Source organism: Columba livia, chromosome 1, assembly GCF_036013475.1.
Source record: "Columba livia isolate bColLiv1 breed racing homer chromosome 1, bColLiv1.pat.W.v2, whole genome shotgun sequence".
NCBI classification, from domain to species: Eukaryota; Metazoa; Chordata; class Aves; order Columbiformes; family Columbidae; genus Columba; species Columba livia.
In genome coordinates, this window is record NC_088602.1 from 63,051,791 (window position 1) to 63,069,617 (window position 17,827).

General features: G+C 38.3%; 1 protein-coding gene across 8 annotated transcripts in view; it reads left to right on the top strand.

The window, feature by feature from the left end:
* ARHGEF7 (Rho guanine nucleotide exchange factor 7) overlaps positions 1–17,827 on the top strand; it is a 130,914-nt gene that overhangs the window by 86,728 nt on the left and 26,359 nt on the right. For all 8 annotated transcript variants that reach the window (XM_065058717.1, XM_065058706.1, XM_065058735.1 and 5 more), the window contains 5 exons: positions 1,003–1,125; positions 11,195–11,333; positions 12,216–12,275; positions 13,473–13,619; positions 15,390–15,476. In XM_065058717.1, the coding sequence (XP_064914789.1) occupies positions 1,003–1,125; positions 11,195–11,333; positions 12,216–12,275; positions 13,473–13,619; positions 15,390–15,476 (556 nt within the window). The remainder of the gene's footprint in view (positions 1–1,002; positions 1,126–11,194; positions 11,334–12,215; positions 12,276–13,472; positions 13,620–15,389; positions 15,477–17,827) is intronic.

A 17,827-nucleotide genomic window follows, 5' to 3' on the forward strand; every position in this document is an offset into this window, starting at 1 on the left:
GAAAAATACACTGCTTTCTTCATACCCCGTCCTCCCTTATTTATGTGAATAAACGTGTGTATATTCTGCTGACAAACCTGATCAAAACTGATTAGGTTCACCAAGACTGTGTGAAAGTAAGCTTTTCTGCTAAATGCCGTTTCTCTTGCTGAGTCACCTTTTTTTTCTGAAGCCAGTGATACTGCTGTTATTTAAGAACCATTTTACACTAGACAAAATAACCTCTTCTAAACAGAATTATGAGTTTTTCCTTCACTACTTAGCAAATTTGTTGCATTTGAGCATGAAAGATGAAGAAAGTATGAGTTACAGGAAGTATTTCTGTACTGATGGTGGTAAAGCAGCACTCTTGCCTTGGTTATGAACCGACATAAAATTGCTTTATGGTCCTTAAAATAACAAGATGAGTGACAATTGTCTAAAAACAGCCTGTTACAGCACTGTAACCAGCATCTATTTGTGCTATAAGAACTTAATATGGTACTTAGATATTTTAATGAATATTTTAAGCCTATCCTCTCTGGTGTATGGTAGAGGAAGAGAATCCTGTTGCTGTTCCATCCACTTTTGTCCAAGTGCTGAAATACTGCTTTAAAGATTTGGTATGACATATATAAGTGGATAGTAAACTGTTCAGACAGATAGATAAGTTGATAGTAAACCAAACTCCAATAGAAGTTGCTAATTGCCACTAATTCTTGAAAAAAATTTGCTTAATGACCATCTTACAGATATGTACCTTATGCTGCCGATCCTGGTTTGCATAATCAGTTCTGACTGTTACAGGGTTGTAGCTGTAAAGAAGAAAGAGAAAAGTATTGTTGCTGGTCAGCGACAACATAGAACTATCAGTTGATTGTATTTAAAAGGCAAGCAAACACCACCACCACCAAAACAAAACCAAAACAACACAGACTGCTTTTCCAGGCTTTATTTCTGTGTCTGTTTGGTATTAGATTAATAGAATTATTACAGTAATTCAATCTTTATTACTCTTTTTAGGTTGCCTGAAGCTCAACAGAGAGTTGGAGGGTGTTTTCTAAATTTGATGCCGCAAATGAAAAGCTTATACCTTGCCTACTGTGCCAACCATCCATCAGCAGTAAATGTTCTCACAGAACACAGGTATGTTTACTTTGCAGTCTTTTAAGTCTAATAGAAAAAAACTGCATAAAATACACTTGTTGTAAAGCTGCGATGTCTCTTTTGATGTGTGTTTGGTATGGTTAGAGCTTGTTCAAGAAAAAAATGTGTATTTAAAAAAAACCACACACACACCAAACAAAACAAAACCAAACAAACAAACCAAACCTCACAACACAAAGCTGTTCCACGTGATCAGGACCAGCTCGTCACTTTTGGCAGTGTGTTATCAACGTATCAATGATTTCAGAGCATTTTCTCATTTGAAGAATACCACATGCTGGACTCTTGAGTACAAACTGTACTGACTGTCATCTTTGTTTAAAAAAATGTCAAGATCAAAACAAGTTTGTGGGATTACAGCGTAGTTGACATGATTACTAGTAGACAGTTAGTGAACTGTAACTTAGCCCTGTAAAAGCCTGTATGTTTGCATGTACTTAATGTTATAAAGATACACACTTTGCTTTACTTTCAAGTGATATGGAAGGAGTGTGAGCTTTTCAGGTTTACAAAATTTGTATTTCCTGTTTGTAAGAAGTAGAATGCTGATTTAAGATGATGGAAGTTGCTTAGCTTTGGGACTGACCTTGAATTTGCACAGAAGATGCCTTATATTGCCTTGAGGGAAGAGAGTTGAGACCAGAATTTGATTGAATAACTTTGCTTTCACAGACCTGTTCTATCTATTCTCCTGATGAGCACTTGATGCAGCAACTGTTAATTTGGGGCTATTTGTGTTTGCTTGTGGTGGAGGATAGAACCATGACCTTTTCTTAAACGTTATACATAGGACAAATGCAGAATATCTGTTCTTTTCGCTTTTTTGGTCTTCTTGTGATGGACCAAAGTAAATGTATTTTGAGTATTCTTAGGTCTTCCTAAACGAAGAGCAGTGTAATTGAGTTGTTTTCTGAAGTGTTAGCTTCTCCTAAGAGGTTGCATTTTGTTTTAACAGCAACAATATGTGACAATTTGTGAACTTTACTCATAATAGTATAAATAAAAAAAATTTCTAGCTACCAAATACTCTGAACTATCGCTTTTGCTAGTAACACAGGCAACTGTATTCCAAACCCACTTCGAAAAATCAAGCTGCATATTGATGTTGCAATTTAAGCAGAAGGATTTTTCTTCGTCAGAAGCAATGACAAATTAAAATTAAACAAGACAGAATATGTTTAAAATGCCCTGATGAAACCCCTTATTGTTTGTTTTCTTTCAGATGGCCTACTTCTAGTACTGCTTTCTGTAAATGGTAAAATATTTAGGTGATCCACGCCTATGGAGTTTTTAATAATCTTAGACTTGTTTGTGCCTTTATGCTCTTTCTATACAGAGGTCTGGGATTTAATCTATAGATGGAATATGGCAAGTAGTAGCAAAGTGACCATCTACATCTCTTAAGATTTGGAGATATTTATGTAATATTATCGCAACTTTCAGAACTCTTGGAAAAAAGAGGGAATAGCCATTTCTGAGAAACTGTGATAGAAATGCATGGAAGGAAAGCTACTTGTTTTGCAGATGGTGAAGAGTAAAATTTCTTCTCTTCTGTGTTGCTTTTAGCATGGGTTGTCTTAAAAATATTGGCTTCTGGTCTGTAAAGTTGCCCTGATATCAAATCCTGGTGAAGTCAATATAAGTATTATATCATAGAGCAGTTAAGTAATACAAATATGGAAGTAGGTTCAAAGCAATTGTATGGTTCGTAAGAGATAGCTCAAGTGGAGTTAACTTGTGATAAACGGCTTTCTGTTTAATGCTATTGTGTTGCCAGGCATGAATCAACAGAAGTAAATGCTGGGTTTTTTTTAATTACGCCAGCTTTTTATTCTAAGCCCTTCATTTCTGTTGAACACTGTTGCTGTTGGTACCAAGTGGCTTGAGTAAAAATTCTGCTTGAGACAGCTACCATGAAGAAATCAGCAGGTGGCTTTAAGCAGTTCTGAACCTTTTCCTCTCAGAATACAAGAAAACTTTTAATTACATTGTTTTAAAGGTAGGGAAAACCAAGACTTCTCTGTCAAAAGTAACAAACTGATTGAAGGTGTAAAGAAAATGGAAATACTAAGAACTATCTCCTTGCCTACTTAGTTGAAACACTTTTATTGTGTAAAAGCATCATTAGTAAATGATATAAAATTTACTGTGAGGGTTGGGGATAGTCATGATTGTAATAATAATAATGAAACAACTATACTGCAGTGAATACTAGATTAATAGTGAACTGGAGTTTTTCAGAGATGTCAGAGACCGAGGCTGAAGAGTTTTAAGAAACAGCAGTGATTCGTTGGCTGGTTTTGCGGTGTAGTTTTACCAGAAGGTCCAAAAGCATTACATGTGTTTTAATACCAGCAAAAATACGGCAGACAAATAGATGTTTGCTGAATTGTTGGAGTTAAGTATCATGGTTGTAACAGCTGTGCTATTCAGTAGCGTTTTAGAGAGAGGAGAAAAAGGAGCAGTCTGGAGCGGTTTGATGTGAAATGTGAACTCTTACTGTCTACAGCAGATTATTTCTTGCTGTGAACTCTGTGTGCTTCATAAACTCAACAGATAGGCATTAACTATACTTCTGAAACCTTTTTACAAAAAGAAGCATAGCAGATAATTTTAAGTTAGATTCTTATGTCACAAAGTCAGCATTTTATGTGGTTTATTAAGTTCACTTGCTTTTGTTGGGAACTGTACCAACAAAAAAAGAAACAAAATATTTCCTATGTAATTGCGTGAGATGAAACTTTATCTCTATTTTGGTTTTTTACATTCTGTAAAACATACTAGTTTTATTTTTACTGACACTGTCTAAAAGCAACTTAAACAAAAACGGCTGTATTTTGAAGCATTAGCTATATTGTTGGATCACTGTAACAGCAATGTTGTAGTGCCTGTTAAAATGTTGTTGACACCTGGTAAAGATGGTGTGTGTAAGCATATGTATAGATAAAACCAGTTGATGTTAACTTAGAATTATTTTGGACTTCTAGTCAAAAGCTTCTTTTTTTAATAGCATTTTTCTGAAGTCAATGCTAAATGACAGTACTGGAGATTTAAAAGGGGCATTCAATTGGAATGTGACTGTCGTGGGTTTTTTTTAAATGCCATTCAGTATGAATGCCAGCCTGTGTCTCCTCTTTTACTTCTTTGTCTTTTGCTTCTTGATCAGTTGTTGCAGCAACATGGGGCTTTTTAATTCAATTAGTACAAAATAAGGGGATGTGTGCATCTATGTGTTCATACGTGTGTGTGTTTATACAAATACACAGTTGGAGGTAAAGGGGATTAATTATATTACTTAATGAATAAAATGTTTTTCATGTTCCAGTCTTCAAAGCTGCAAACATATTTTATTTCCGTATGTTAATTGTTAGTAGTCAAGCTATGGAAATTAATAGCATCAGAGACCTGAGTGTACATGAATATGCAGAAATGGGAGTAAAACCTAATACAGCCCATACAGGAGTTCAGGTTCCAGAACTGCATGTTTCTGAGGTTGTATTTGCCTCTGATAATCACAATAAGAACAACAACAAAAAAATCTAAGTTTGGGAACAGATTCTCTTCTTGGTTCCACTTGTGGCACTGTAAGTTTTATTCAGGTGTAGGAGTTGGTATTCAACATAATTTCTCCGATTTTATACAGTCTTGAAATTTGGTGGGTACTTTTTGTCTTGCGAATTGTTTCTGAGCCATTGCATTTTTTACCCCCTCCTCCCCAGAATTAAAATTCTTTCTGTGTAATGAACCAAGAATTTTAAGAACTAAGTCATTTTTCCTTAGGTCTGTCATCGTCTATTCTGATTGTGTCTTAAGCCACTGGCTAGAGCTGGCGTTTGCCCAGTAGCGCTGGGTGGTGGCTCTGACGGAGCTCAGTCTTCTGCATGTTTCCACTGGCTCATTCTCCTTATTCCTTTATCTCATAGTTCCTATAGCGCAACTGTACGTGATCCCTATTTTATTTACTTTATTTTGTAACAGTCATACCTCTTTAGCTCCATTTTATGAACTGTCAGTTTCTAATATCCCATAGTTTTGTTTGAAAATCGCAGTTCGTGTCCAAGGGCAGGTGATCCAATATAATACAGTATTATTTTTTTAGGAGAGCATTTTTCTAGCTGGTGAGAGCAGGACTTCCTTGAGGGCATAGTGTTTATTCAAAATAGCATTGCTTCCTTTGTGTGCTTCTGCTCATAAATATAACACTTGCCTTCCAGTAAAAGAAATAGGCTTAGCAACTTAAGGCATGAAAAATGAATTTCTCACAAATAAAAAAACCCAGCTGGATACAGAGTCCAGAAATAGGTAGTTGAGTAAGGAGTCCCAGGAGTTCCCTACTGTTTGGGGAAGATCACAAGCCACAAAGTTCAGTGCAAGGAGAAACTCCAGCAAAGCAAAAGACAAGGCAGGAGCTAGGGCTGGGATTTTATGTGGACTTTGTCCAAAACGACAAGAGGAAAGATATTTGAGTATAGAACTCACTGGAGGGTGGATAACATAATGAAAAAAAAAAATCTTAATGTGCCCCACTGATCAGTGGACATAAAACTCTTTTGAGGAAATATGGAGAGTACAGCCCCAATGTAATCAGCATAAAGTATGTAATTATTGGGGGGAGGGTTAAGCTTTCTAACTTGGTTTAAACAACACCATTTATTTTTTTGAAACAAAGGGAAGAAAAATGTTTCCAAAAGAAAAATGAATTTGATTAAAACATAGGCATATATTACTGCTTTTTGGCTGCCTTTTTTTTATTTTAAATTTTTGCGAAGTGGCAAGCATCAAGCCAGTTTTCAGCTGAAAGCAAGCTATTCACAGATCTTTGCTTGCTCAAGCATTAATTTGGCTGGATTCTCCTGTTCTTTGATAACATGTCCCGAGCATATTCTATGCTTGCATCACAGACTGAGCAGTCTCGATAAAATTTGCAGAGCTGAAACATCACAATTACTCCGAGCGTAGAAATAGAGGTCGGCTCCGGCTGGAAACCCCTTTGTGCCTCCCCCGCTTGGGTGCATCCCGGAGGCTGCGAGGGTTGTGGGCTGATGTCAGACACCGAGAACAGTCCCAGGGAGAGGAGCTGGGCTGGGAGGTTGAGCACTGGGAGGTGAAAAGCGGGTTTGAGGGGTTGCTGAGCCGAACGGTGCCACCGCGCTGGCAAAATGCGGTGCCTGTGTGCAGTCCTCAGACCCATCAGCAGCGACAGCTCCTGCTCCATCTATTACAAACAGAGACCTGCTTCGGAAGTGTAAGTTGTAATTTTAAACGTCAATGTTTTTAGTTGCCAGGTTAAATGGCTTTTTTTTTCTTTTTCTTCTTCTGCTACTGTAGGCACATCTGAACTTGTTTTGTTCCCTCCCCCCAGTCTGATTTGCAGCTTTTGAGGCAGCTGTACTAAGGAAGATTTGGCTATATTAATAGGGCTCAGAGACACTTTTCATGGTGACCTTTACAATAGTTCAAGTTGGGAACTAACTCCATTGCAGACTGGGGAGAGAACTCTTCAGCTTGAGATTTCAGGATAAATGAAGCACGGCACTTCTGTATGCTTCTCTGCATTTTATTCTGTGAAATGGCTCAAGTAGTAATTCAAATCTCAGCTGCCTCTTTCTGAAAAGCTGCTTATTTAGGCAGTTGAGACTAAGTTGATGATTTCACTGTTCAAAAGTTTTTCCTGTTCAGATAAATAATGCTTTAAAAAATAAAAAACTGCTTAGCTCTGGGCCAGAGTTTTATTTAGCATATACTGCCTAGGAGAGTGTGGTACTTGCAGGCATCAATTGAAATTATGACATGAAAGAGCCTTTGTCTTTGGCAAAGCAGCTGTGCTCTTAAGCCAACAACATTGGCTTTTAAGCTGCTCTTAATTAAAAAAAACAGTTGTGAACTATTGTCATATTCAAACAGTATTTTTGCCCACCCATATTTCATTGAAAGTAAACCTTTCTGTTATGTTCTGTATTGTATTTGGTTTTTGCCAGTAAATAAAGGACGCTTGCTTTAAGCTCTGAGCTAAAATAATGTGCATTTTGCCAAATATGTGATGTCCATGAAACTGTAGAGGTAGCAGGTTGATATAGCCTGAGCAGACTGCTAATGGCGTCTGCGTGATGGAACCGCTCGGGCAAAATTTGGGGTACAGTTGTATCAAAAGAATCCACACATGTGTATTTGTACCAGAGCTAAAACAAGCTGGCATGTCAGAACTTGTCAGAAGGAAGCACTGGAGCGTATGAAAGAAAACATTGTCCTCTTGAGAACGTTGGGAGGAAAACTACATCATTCAGTTTTAATTACACCTATCAACGCTGCTTGGTGAAAAAGGCTTCCTGATGATGCCATTGCTAAGCTTGTTTTTCAGGACTTTGTGTCTGTTTCAAGTGAGCTGAGGTTTAAGCTTGCTATGTAAGTTCCTATACTGTGACTAAGTAAAAGGGAGGTGATAAAACAGCCAAATACCTTGTGTCAAGGAGCAGTGAATGGCCTGGAAACTGCTGCTACACTGTGTAACCACAGACTGCCTTTACTTAAAGGGATTGCAGAGTAGACAGTGAAAACAAGATAGTACCAGGTCTTTATTTCAGTTTTCCAGGTAGCCAATTTTAATTTGGGCTACAGTGAGTGTTTTCCTGTTTTCAGGCACATCTGTTTCATAATGCTTAAATCACAAAGAAATCATAGAATCATTGGAACAGTGATAATGAAAATTAGAAATGTGAATGTGGGTGAAATGGTAACCAGCGTTCATTCTACTGTAGAGACATTAAGTTAAAAAAAGGCATTGTGTTAATGGATAGCTCAGCAAATACCATTTATATAGTGCATTTGTATGCACCCAGCAATGTGGAGAAGGCCGAAGTAATTAGGAATGAGGATTTTTGTGTCTTTGCAATCTAAAGGCAAAAATCAGCGCTGTTCAGAACAATGTTAAATTGAATGGCCTGTGGTATTCACGATTGGCACATCCGGTAGAACGTGCTGGTTTGTTGGGGAGAAAAGAGAAGCTGCGTAAACACACACATGGATTGTGCTGCCCGAAATAGGGAAGAGGAGCAGATTATGTGTAAAGGGAATAGTTGATGAACTTAGGCGGCAGAGGCTGTGCATCTGGCTGGAGCAAACAAGATGCAAAGAATGAGTTTAAATGTTGACTTGAAGATGCATATCAAGTAGGACAGGTACTTGGATGCTGGCATGGTGGAGGTGCTTACAGAGAGAATTGATGGATGAAACAAAAGCAGTAGCGTACATGTGATCAGTGTCATATACACAGTGAGTTGAAATTTAAAACCCCTGAGTGCCCAAAGACCAATGGGCTTTCTCCAGTGAGCTGTGGTAAAGCTTCCTATGGAAACTGGGTGCCATACCCTCTTTTGTCCACCCCATCACCTTGCTGGAAACAGCTGCTTCCAGGTGAGTCAGGAGAAGAGGACGTGTCACCATTGAGCTTAGTGTTCCAGTGAATTACCCTGAATCCTCAGTGACTAAGTAGCTGGTAAAGCTGTAAAACTGAAACATGAGTCAAAATCCTGAGTCTTGTTTAGGGTGCCACCAAATCAGTTGTCAAGTTCTGAAGTTGGTGTGATTTTTGTGCTGAGTAAGGGCTATGACTGAGAAAGCATAAGGCAAAGTGGGTCTTCAGGTTCTGGGTATTCAGAGTTGGCCAGCTTCTTAAGTCTAAATTTAAGCTTAGAAAGTATTCACGTTTATCTGTGTTGCATTATTATATTTTTTTCCGTGCAAGGTACTGTAGAAGGTCTTCCAGTGGGTTTTAAGTTTGGCTAAAACCTGATCATGTCGCAAGCTGAATTTAGGAGGCCTGGAGCTGCTGACACGTCTCTCTTGAGAGGGCTGTAGCAAGGACTGCCTGGTGGAGCTGTGAGCATTCCCAAGGATGCCCAGCCCTTCTCTTTGCATCTTTAAAAGGCAAAATGGGTGTTGGGAAGTCCCCTCACTTGCTTTCTTGACTCTGCAGATGAGTACATCAGGAATTGCAGAAATCTGTGCACTGAGGAGTGCCTGGGCCTGGTCAGAATGGGGGTGAAGTACTCTGAAGGAGGTGGTGTGATGGTAATTCAGAAATGGTGCTTAATGTATTTAAGTAGTGTAGTGTAAGTAAATACCAGTTAACTAATCTGAAGTCAAGTTGACATTGAAGTAAACTGTATGGAAAAGTGCCTTCTGTGAACTTGGGGAAGCTTTAGCAGCCGGGAGGAGAGAGGTCTGGGTGGGACGATGGGTAAAGCACCTACATTGGGATGGGAAGGTCGTGATTCATGTTTTTATTCTCCTCTCTTCATCTGTTTGGACAAATGATGTTAATAAGCTAAGTGTCACTTCTGACATGGGAAGGAGTGTGTGTGTGTGTCTTGAGAGGGAGGCAGGGAGGTCTGTTTTGTCTTTATGTAATGATTTTATATAGCATGACTCACAGATAATTCAGTGTATTATGGCAGTGTCTTATTGGCCCTTTTTTTTTCCTAGGGAAATTGAGCAGGTCAAGATTTGCTTTTACTTTTGCATGGAAACACTATACCCTAGGTTTGGAGATCCTTGCCCTTCCCTTTTCATTAATGTGACCATGATGTACAAACATTCCTCCTTTATTGCTGTTTGTTGTTTGGTGCTGTTTTTACACATTCTAAAAGTACTGAATCTGGTAGCTGGCTAAGGCCTCCTTTGAAAAATGAGACTATGCCAATAACCAAGGAGGGGAAGAAAAGTTCTAAGTAGTAATTCTGATTTACAGGAGTGTAATGCTGTTAGTCAGTAGAAAGTAAGTTCTTTCAGGATACCTCAGAGTAGAATTTACAGGACTGTCACATGAGAATAGTCATTTTATTGTGAGTTTTCTGGAGAACTAGTTAATTTACTACAACACGGGCTTAAAACATGAGCAACTCCATCTGCAGACATCTAGAATGACACAACTTGAATGCAAGAAGATGTTATCTTTTTAATGAGCAGCTTTCTGAATTTCCTTTATTTAGATTTTGTCTTCAGAATCCCAAGTTTTTCTGCAACTTGTATTTTCTGAAGTCTGGAAATCAGCCCAGATGCTGCCATACCTTAGTTTCCCCACAGAGAGGATTCCTTTTATTTCCAGTCATTTGTTCTCAAGAAAAGCTTGTCCCTCACCATAGTTCTCCAAAACCTCTGCTTCATAAGGAAGCAGAAGATGTAGCTATTTTAAGTTTCCTTGTTAGCAAAGTGACTTGGAATTCCCAGAATGAGCTGCTTTTTTAAGTGAGTTCATGTAAAAAGTTGAAGGGCTGGGCCAGTTCTTGGAAATGATTCCAATATGAAAAACTGTGTGGACAGGGGAAGTAGCAGTTCATGGTATTTAGAGAGCATGGATTTCTTACAGCAGCTTTGCTGTCAAAACAGCTGTGTTGTGTAAGTACACCCCCAGTGAAACACTAACTCGTTTTATAATAGAATGCCCAGTAATTATTTCTACTGTGCTGTGCCATTTGTGTGGCTGCTGGTTAGTTGGTCATGTTGCAGTCACACCTTGGGTGTGTGAGATGAGTTCATTAAACATGTACCTGTAGGAGGAAAAAAGGTTCAGAAACATTCTGTGTCTTCCTATTAGTGCCTTGACACCTTAAAAATATTGATACTTGGTTAAATATGAAGCCGTAAGCACATTTATGCTTGTGTATTACTTGTGTAAACCATCTCTAAGGTTACATGTCATTTTACTAGAAGGAAGGGCTCAGTAATACTACATAGCTCAAATGGCTTTATTCTGTAATTGTTGTTCAGAGCTGTCTTTGAGCATCAGTTGCCTAGGATGGTGGGTTTGATCCTGTGTCTCTTGTTCCCTGGATGGACCCCAAATCTGCAAGTGTCTTTGTTCACATATTTTATTTAATGCAGAAACTGCTCACAGTGCTTAATTTGTACTTGAATTACTTTTTGATTTCTTTGGCTTTTTGTTTTGTTGGCAGATTTCATTGTGAATGAAAGACTGAAATGAAGTATCCAATGTAGTTTTCATTGTCTTGGTAATTTGATCTTAATTTGCTCAAATATCTTGTGTACGCAGTGAGGAGCTGGGAGAATTCATGGAGATGAAAGGTGCCAGCAGCCCTGGGATCCTTGTACTGACCACAGGCCTCAGCAAACCTTTTATGCGTCTGGATAAATACCCCACGTTACTCAAAGAACTTGAAAGGCACATGGAGGTATATCTTATCAGCATTTATGTTCCAGCTTAATGATGATTTGACAACAATTATTTTAAAGGTACATGTCAAACATGATGGGACCCAAAATTACATTTATTTGCTCTTCCGTCAGCCATCAAAAATATGGGCTGCAATGGTTTAAAACTCGGTAAAAATTCCTGTAAAAGCTAAATGTTTAAGGTAAAACTAGCCAGAGGAGCTCATTTTCACTCCTAGAACAGTTGTGCAGGATCTTTTATTTACTTGACATTGAATGTGTCTCCTGCATGCTGCTTGAGGCTACTCTGTCTTCTGGAAGGACTGCTGCTTCTCAGGACCTCAGTGTGTCAAGCATGTCACCCAAACAGTCACTTTGACTTCTACTGAACACCAGCCAAAATTGTCTTTCCAATACAGGAATATGTTTGAGGAGCTACTCTTTCCGCCTTGGCATTTTATAGGTTAGATTTTCTTTGGAGTGTGAAGGATGGATAGAAATAGAAAGCTCTTGCGTCTTTTTCTTGTCACACAATTTGGATTGTCAGTCAGTGATGATGGTGCATACTAGTCTGTAAGGAATCTAATTTCACAAAGCTAACATGCCTAATAAAATTCTTTAAAATAAGCACTTTCCTTTTAGGATTTCAAAATCTCTTGTCCACTAGGTCTTGTCAAACTTTCTTGGCTCTATTTCGAGCATAAGTAGGAATGTTATAAGTGGCTCTTCAATTTTACTACAAGCCACCAGTATACAAGAATAAGGCGGCTCTGAAAAGAGAGCAGATAGGTCTACACCTTCTTTTTTACGAAATTGTTTATTTGTTTTTAGTTAAGCCTCTACAATTTTTTATTAATATTACTAGAACTAAAGTTTTTGTGTGTTTTCTCTGTTGTTTTTAGGATTATCATCCGGATCGTCCAGATATTCAAAAATCCATGACTGCCTTCAAAAATCTTTCAGTAAGAGTGACAAAATATAGATTATGTACTATAAGTAGAATATTTTCTAATATCTTCCCCCTCCTATTGCTTTAAAAAACTTATACTTTTTTATAAATGTTTTTATAAGCAATTTTTGAATGCCTGGAAATTGATGCTGTTTGTTGGCTACGTAAGGATGGTAATTTGCTGGGGAGTTATGGCAAACAGACTGATTTAAGAGCCACACAAGTGTTCTGCACCTCTTGGTCTGTCCTCTTGCTTGTGCTTCATCTCCATCTCGTGACTGGTGTCACGAAGAAGGGCTTCTTTGCAACGCTTGAATATATTTTCTTTGTTTTTTCTGTAGTGGGTTTTGTCTAGGGAATGGTGGAGCTGGGGGAGGGAGAAAGGGGGAAGGTGCTAGTGAAGTTCAGAAGATACAAAACTTCTAGTAGTAATTGGAGCACGAAGCCTAATTTGGACAGATGAGCTGTCTGTTATTGTCTGTAAAAAGCAAACCAACCAAACAACAAAAAAAACAGACAGAAAAAGCCCCCACGCTGCAGCTACCACAAGTGTATACTTAATGTGCTCTCAGTTACAATAAACTTAATGTTTTGTGCTTCTTGTTAGGAGTGTGTGCTGGTGGTAAGCTGACATCTATTTTTTTTATTTTTTAAAGCAGAAAATTTGGTGTTATCTGTTCAGAAAAGTTTTGGGGATCCCATTCTTGACAAACAAGAGGAAACAATTATTTTTGAGAAAAATTCAAATGAATATGTGTATAGCTAGTAGAGCAGGTTGGAGATGTTTAATAAAAATAGGAACACAGGCTTATACACACTCATAGTTTGCACAATTCGCGTAGCTCTTTTTATTGAAGAAAGGTGCTTTGTTGTGTAGTCAAGTGTATTTGCGACAACTGTGTTATTCTTTTCTGCTGAGCCCAGCCCTTTCTGGTTGGAAGTACAGACATCTAAATTGTAAGGGAAGAAGAAATTTGAGAAACGGAGATATGACTGTGAATTTGCGTGGTCATTGAAGCCAGTGTCTTGAAAGGGAAAGTAATAATGTTGAAGTTAGCAAAACTAGTTTTATAAGAAATATTGGTAATAGTCACCTAAATGAAAATGCTTCAGGTTAGATGCTGTCTTCTCTGTACTCTGTACTTCTACCCTTAACCTGCTCCAAATTGATGGCTTTGATGGACATGGTGTTTTTCCCTACGTTTGTTAGGCACAATGTCAAGAAGTGCGGAAAAGGAAAGAACTTGAACTACAGATACTGACAGAAGCAATCCGTTGTTGGGAGGGAGAGGATATTAAAACACTTGGCAATGTGATTTACATGTCCCAGGTCATGATTCAGTGCGCTGGAAGTGAGGTAATGTCCTTTTCATATTTGCTATCTTTCTTTCTGTTTTGTGTATAATAAAATTAATTGTAATCATTATACAGCAGAAATAAACAAAATGCTTCAGAGATACTACTCTGGACTAAAATCTTTGCTGATTCAAGGCTTTTATTACAAAGAATGAAATAAATTTTCTTGAAGATGGATGGTCTCATCTGTAAAGTTAACTAAAACGCAACCAAATATAACTGTTATAAACATAATAAGATGATTTTGCAGGACTGTTTTCAAAGTGCATAGTGAAACAGGATTCTCCATATGCAGTTATGCTACAGGATCATTTTGCATAGCAGTTATTATTGTGTGTTTTAAGTAGCAAAAACTTAAAAGTTTCAGTTGTCCGAGGCACAGTTTTTCCTTGCTTTATTGGGCATATTTCTCAAGTGGTAAATTTGAAATACAAGATTGAGAACCAACTGGTTTTGGAAAAATAGAGTAAGAACAGACATTAAAAAGTTGGAAGTGACACTTCAAACACAAATAAAATGTTGTCTGACCAGAAATAATGTTAAAATAATCTTAAAAGCAAGTGCTATAGGAAGTGTTACACAGATTGGTGACATTTTTGTTCTGTAAGTTCTTCCCCTGGATAATCAATGAAGCTTTGAACTTGGTGGGGGCTTTTGTATTGCGACCTCATTCAGTCAGTTTCCTCCCTTAGAACAAAGATGTGCATAAATAAGAAGAAAGTGTTTATGGAACTGAATATCTCAAAATTTGTCACCTGGTATTTTTCTCTCAGATATTTTGTTAGCTGTTAAATAAGATTCAATAGAGCTGGTAGTGCATCTTCTGCAGTCATGTCTCTTCTTGTAGTCTTAAAACCAAAACACCACCCCATCCCCCATTCTCATCAGGAGCTAAAATGTCAAATGCAAGGGACTTCTAGAAGTTTTTGTCTAATACTACAACTTTTTGACTAGATACAGAACAGTGTTTGTGTAAAAGCAATTTGTTTTAGTCTTTTTAAAAATCACATCTGTATTTGTAAAGGTTTACTGAAAAACAGATAGAAACATTAAAACTTGGTAAGGACTTGCATTGTTTTGCAAAGATACTTGAAATTGAGATGATGGCTTTGTCAATGGATATATTTGTTTTGTCATTAAAATTAAAACATTATACCTTAATGCTTCTCTCTTTCATTGTTTGTCTATAGCAGTAGATTGAGTAAACCCTTTATTTCTTCCATAAAAACACTCTCAAAACAAAAAACAAAGGACAGCTTCATAAGTGAAACCAGCAGTTAAAACCAGAACAAAGTAATGAGCGTTTTTGTTGCAAATATAAGCATTAATACTTTTATCTTCATTTTCTTCTTTGGGGTATAATGTAACATCAAACAAAAAACCTGATCTCTCCAATTTGAGAGACCGCAGTCTTGACAGCACAGTCTGTAGCAGCATCCATCTAAATTATATTAAGAAATATATACAATGTGTAATTTTGGTCATGCTGAAATCAGCAAAACATTTGTTATCATGTTAAATAAGGTCAGTATTTCACCCAGACTGTAAAATTTCTGTTTTAAAATATTAGACTGTACTCTTCAGGAGGAAGTATAGGCCTGTGCTACTAACACTTCTCAAATAGAAAACCAAATAATTCTGTAGCCAAATATTTGTGGAGTAATTACGGAGTTGTAACATTGATGGTAGTTTTTAGCAATATAAAGCAGAAAAAGGGGGGGAGGGGGCTTGTGATGTTGTATTTACTTTTTCATTTTCTTCTTTTGATAAGGAAAAGAATGAAAGGTATCTTCTTCTCTTCCCTAACATTTTGCTAATGTTGTCTGCCAGCCCGAGAATGAGTGGGTTTATCTATCAGGTAAAGTAATACGTGTGCATATGTGTATAAATGTGTTGGGGGGTGGCTTTCTTCTAAATGGTATTTCACAGAATTATTATTATTATTATTATTATTATTATTATTATTATTATTATTATTATTATTATTATTATTATTAAAATTCTGCATTTATAAAGGTAAAAGGTAATTTCTGCAATAAGAACTGGTCATCAGTTTTATAAAATTCTGGGCTAGAAGCCTGGGTACGATTTTTGTAGCTGTGGCTGTCAGCAAGGTTTTTTTTTTTCTAGCTTGTTAGTAGCAGCTAATAAGAGGAGGTATCGGTGACTTTTCAGATCCATGTAGGAAGATGATGCTGTTGTGAGGCGGGTTTGTTCATGCCCTTCCAATGGCTGCTCCAGTCTTACACAATTACATAGACTGCGTGTCTTCGTGAGCATTCGATGTGTGAATCAGCAGAGCACTTTTGAAATTAATCTTCCAGTTTTCGTTGTTGACTGATACGTGTGTCACAGTGTAGAATTAGTCTCAGGGCTCTCAGGCGAGTCTCCCTCTGGGTGAAGCTGAACTGGAAGGTATGGTCCTCAAATACACCTGATCTGCTCCAGCTACTGGCATAGATCAAGTCCATGGACTGGCCCCAGTCTAGAGCTTAGCCCAGTGTGACACCACCAGAAATACATAACAATGTGCCCTTCAGGTCCTTAGCACCATGTTTCACTTCACAAATCCACTGCTTCCTGTTGGTAGACATGGTCTTTGGGCTCTCTAGCAAGTTTCACAGCTTAATTCTTCTCACCTGTTTCCCCACTACAGAAACAGAGCAGCTCTGGTATAGTGCGGGAAGGTCAGTGCCAATCAGGTTGGCTCCCTTGTACCTCTAGGACTTGTTTTGCAGAAGCATCTGCATTCTGGGTGTGTAGTTTCAAAGAACCCTGAGAGGTGAAGTTAAACGCACAGTCGATGAGTTTCTGGAATCTTTATGTATGTTCTTCAAGTATTGTTATGTGGTTTCCAGACATTGCAGTAAAACACCAAAAGTTCTAAAAAGAACCCTGAGATTTCGCCTGTTGTAAGTACTTCTGTCAGCCACGCTCTTGAGCAGTTTGTTCCTTTCTCCTGAGCAGTGATTCATCTGCCCTGAAGGAATGATGACGAGTAGTCATTTGGGGTTCCTATGTGATTGGCTACATCCAGTCACAAACTTTTTAAAAGCTAAATTCCAAAATTCATGTTTGGATTCATACCTTAACCTGCCATGGTAGGAGCGGGATTTGTCTGAGACTGTGTTGCATTAGGTGGTTGAAACGCACGATAAGGCTTGTCTTAGGTTTGTGCTGCTCTTCAGAAACTTTGGGCAGTGCTTTATCCCAACATGGATGGAAAAAAGATACTGGAAAAGGCAGGTGAGCCCTGTATCTCAGGTGACACATCCAGAATTCTGACGAAAGAAGATTCTTTTCTACTGGTTACAAAGACAACCAGCTGGAAATGTAGTCTGTTAACAAAATGTAGTCTGTTAAAGAATGAATCTGTCAGGCTAAAATTTTGCTCTGCTATTGGACATCACTTGGATTTCTTCCTCCTCACTCCCACCTTGTCCCCCAGACACACAGCATTGTTCATTACGGCCACAGCCCTTTCGTAGTGTGTTTTGTCCATACCTCTGGAATGCAAAACTCTTAATTTCCTCATAACCTCTCACGTGATTTTTCCCAACACTGAGTACTTCTCAGATATTAATGATTCATAGCCAGGCAAAATAATTTCATCACTGTTTGTGTCTGTCTGTATTGTTTAAAGTGGGCCACCTCGTCTTCTGGGGTTCTTGTCTCAGAAGTGGGTTGGATAGGCACAGAAGATGATGCAGCTCCCTCAGTCATTCCCAGGGAAACGATGCAACTGCTGGCAGCACCCCACAGTACATCCTCCCTGTCTTCCTGAATATTCCATTTATCAGCAGCCTTCAGATGTTCTGGTTTATAGTGCTGGTATCTGCCGCATGAGCTCATTGGAGGAACTTTGAGCAGTGGTAAACCGAAGCCACGAGGTGCACAAGCCATACAAAATGGCTTCACAGTTTTGTTGAAAGCAAGGGAATATAAATGATTCATGAGTTCAGTTCCATTTTCTCTGTGTTACGCTGACTTGGTACTTTTTCCTCTGCATGTGGCTCAGGTGTTCTTTGTTTTCTGTCACCAGTCTTTTGCTTGGGGTATCCCCGTATTCCCTCTTCACCTCTGTTAGCAGTCCTCGCACCTCTCTTTCATCGCGGCTGTATGTTGTGTTCTTCACGAACCAGCAAACACAGGAAACCAGAAGAGACAGTTTTAGGCTGTCTTGTAGCACACAACACCACCATGTTTCCT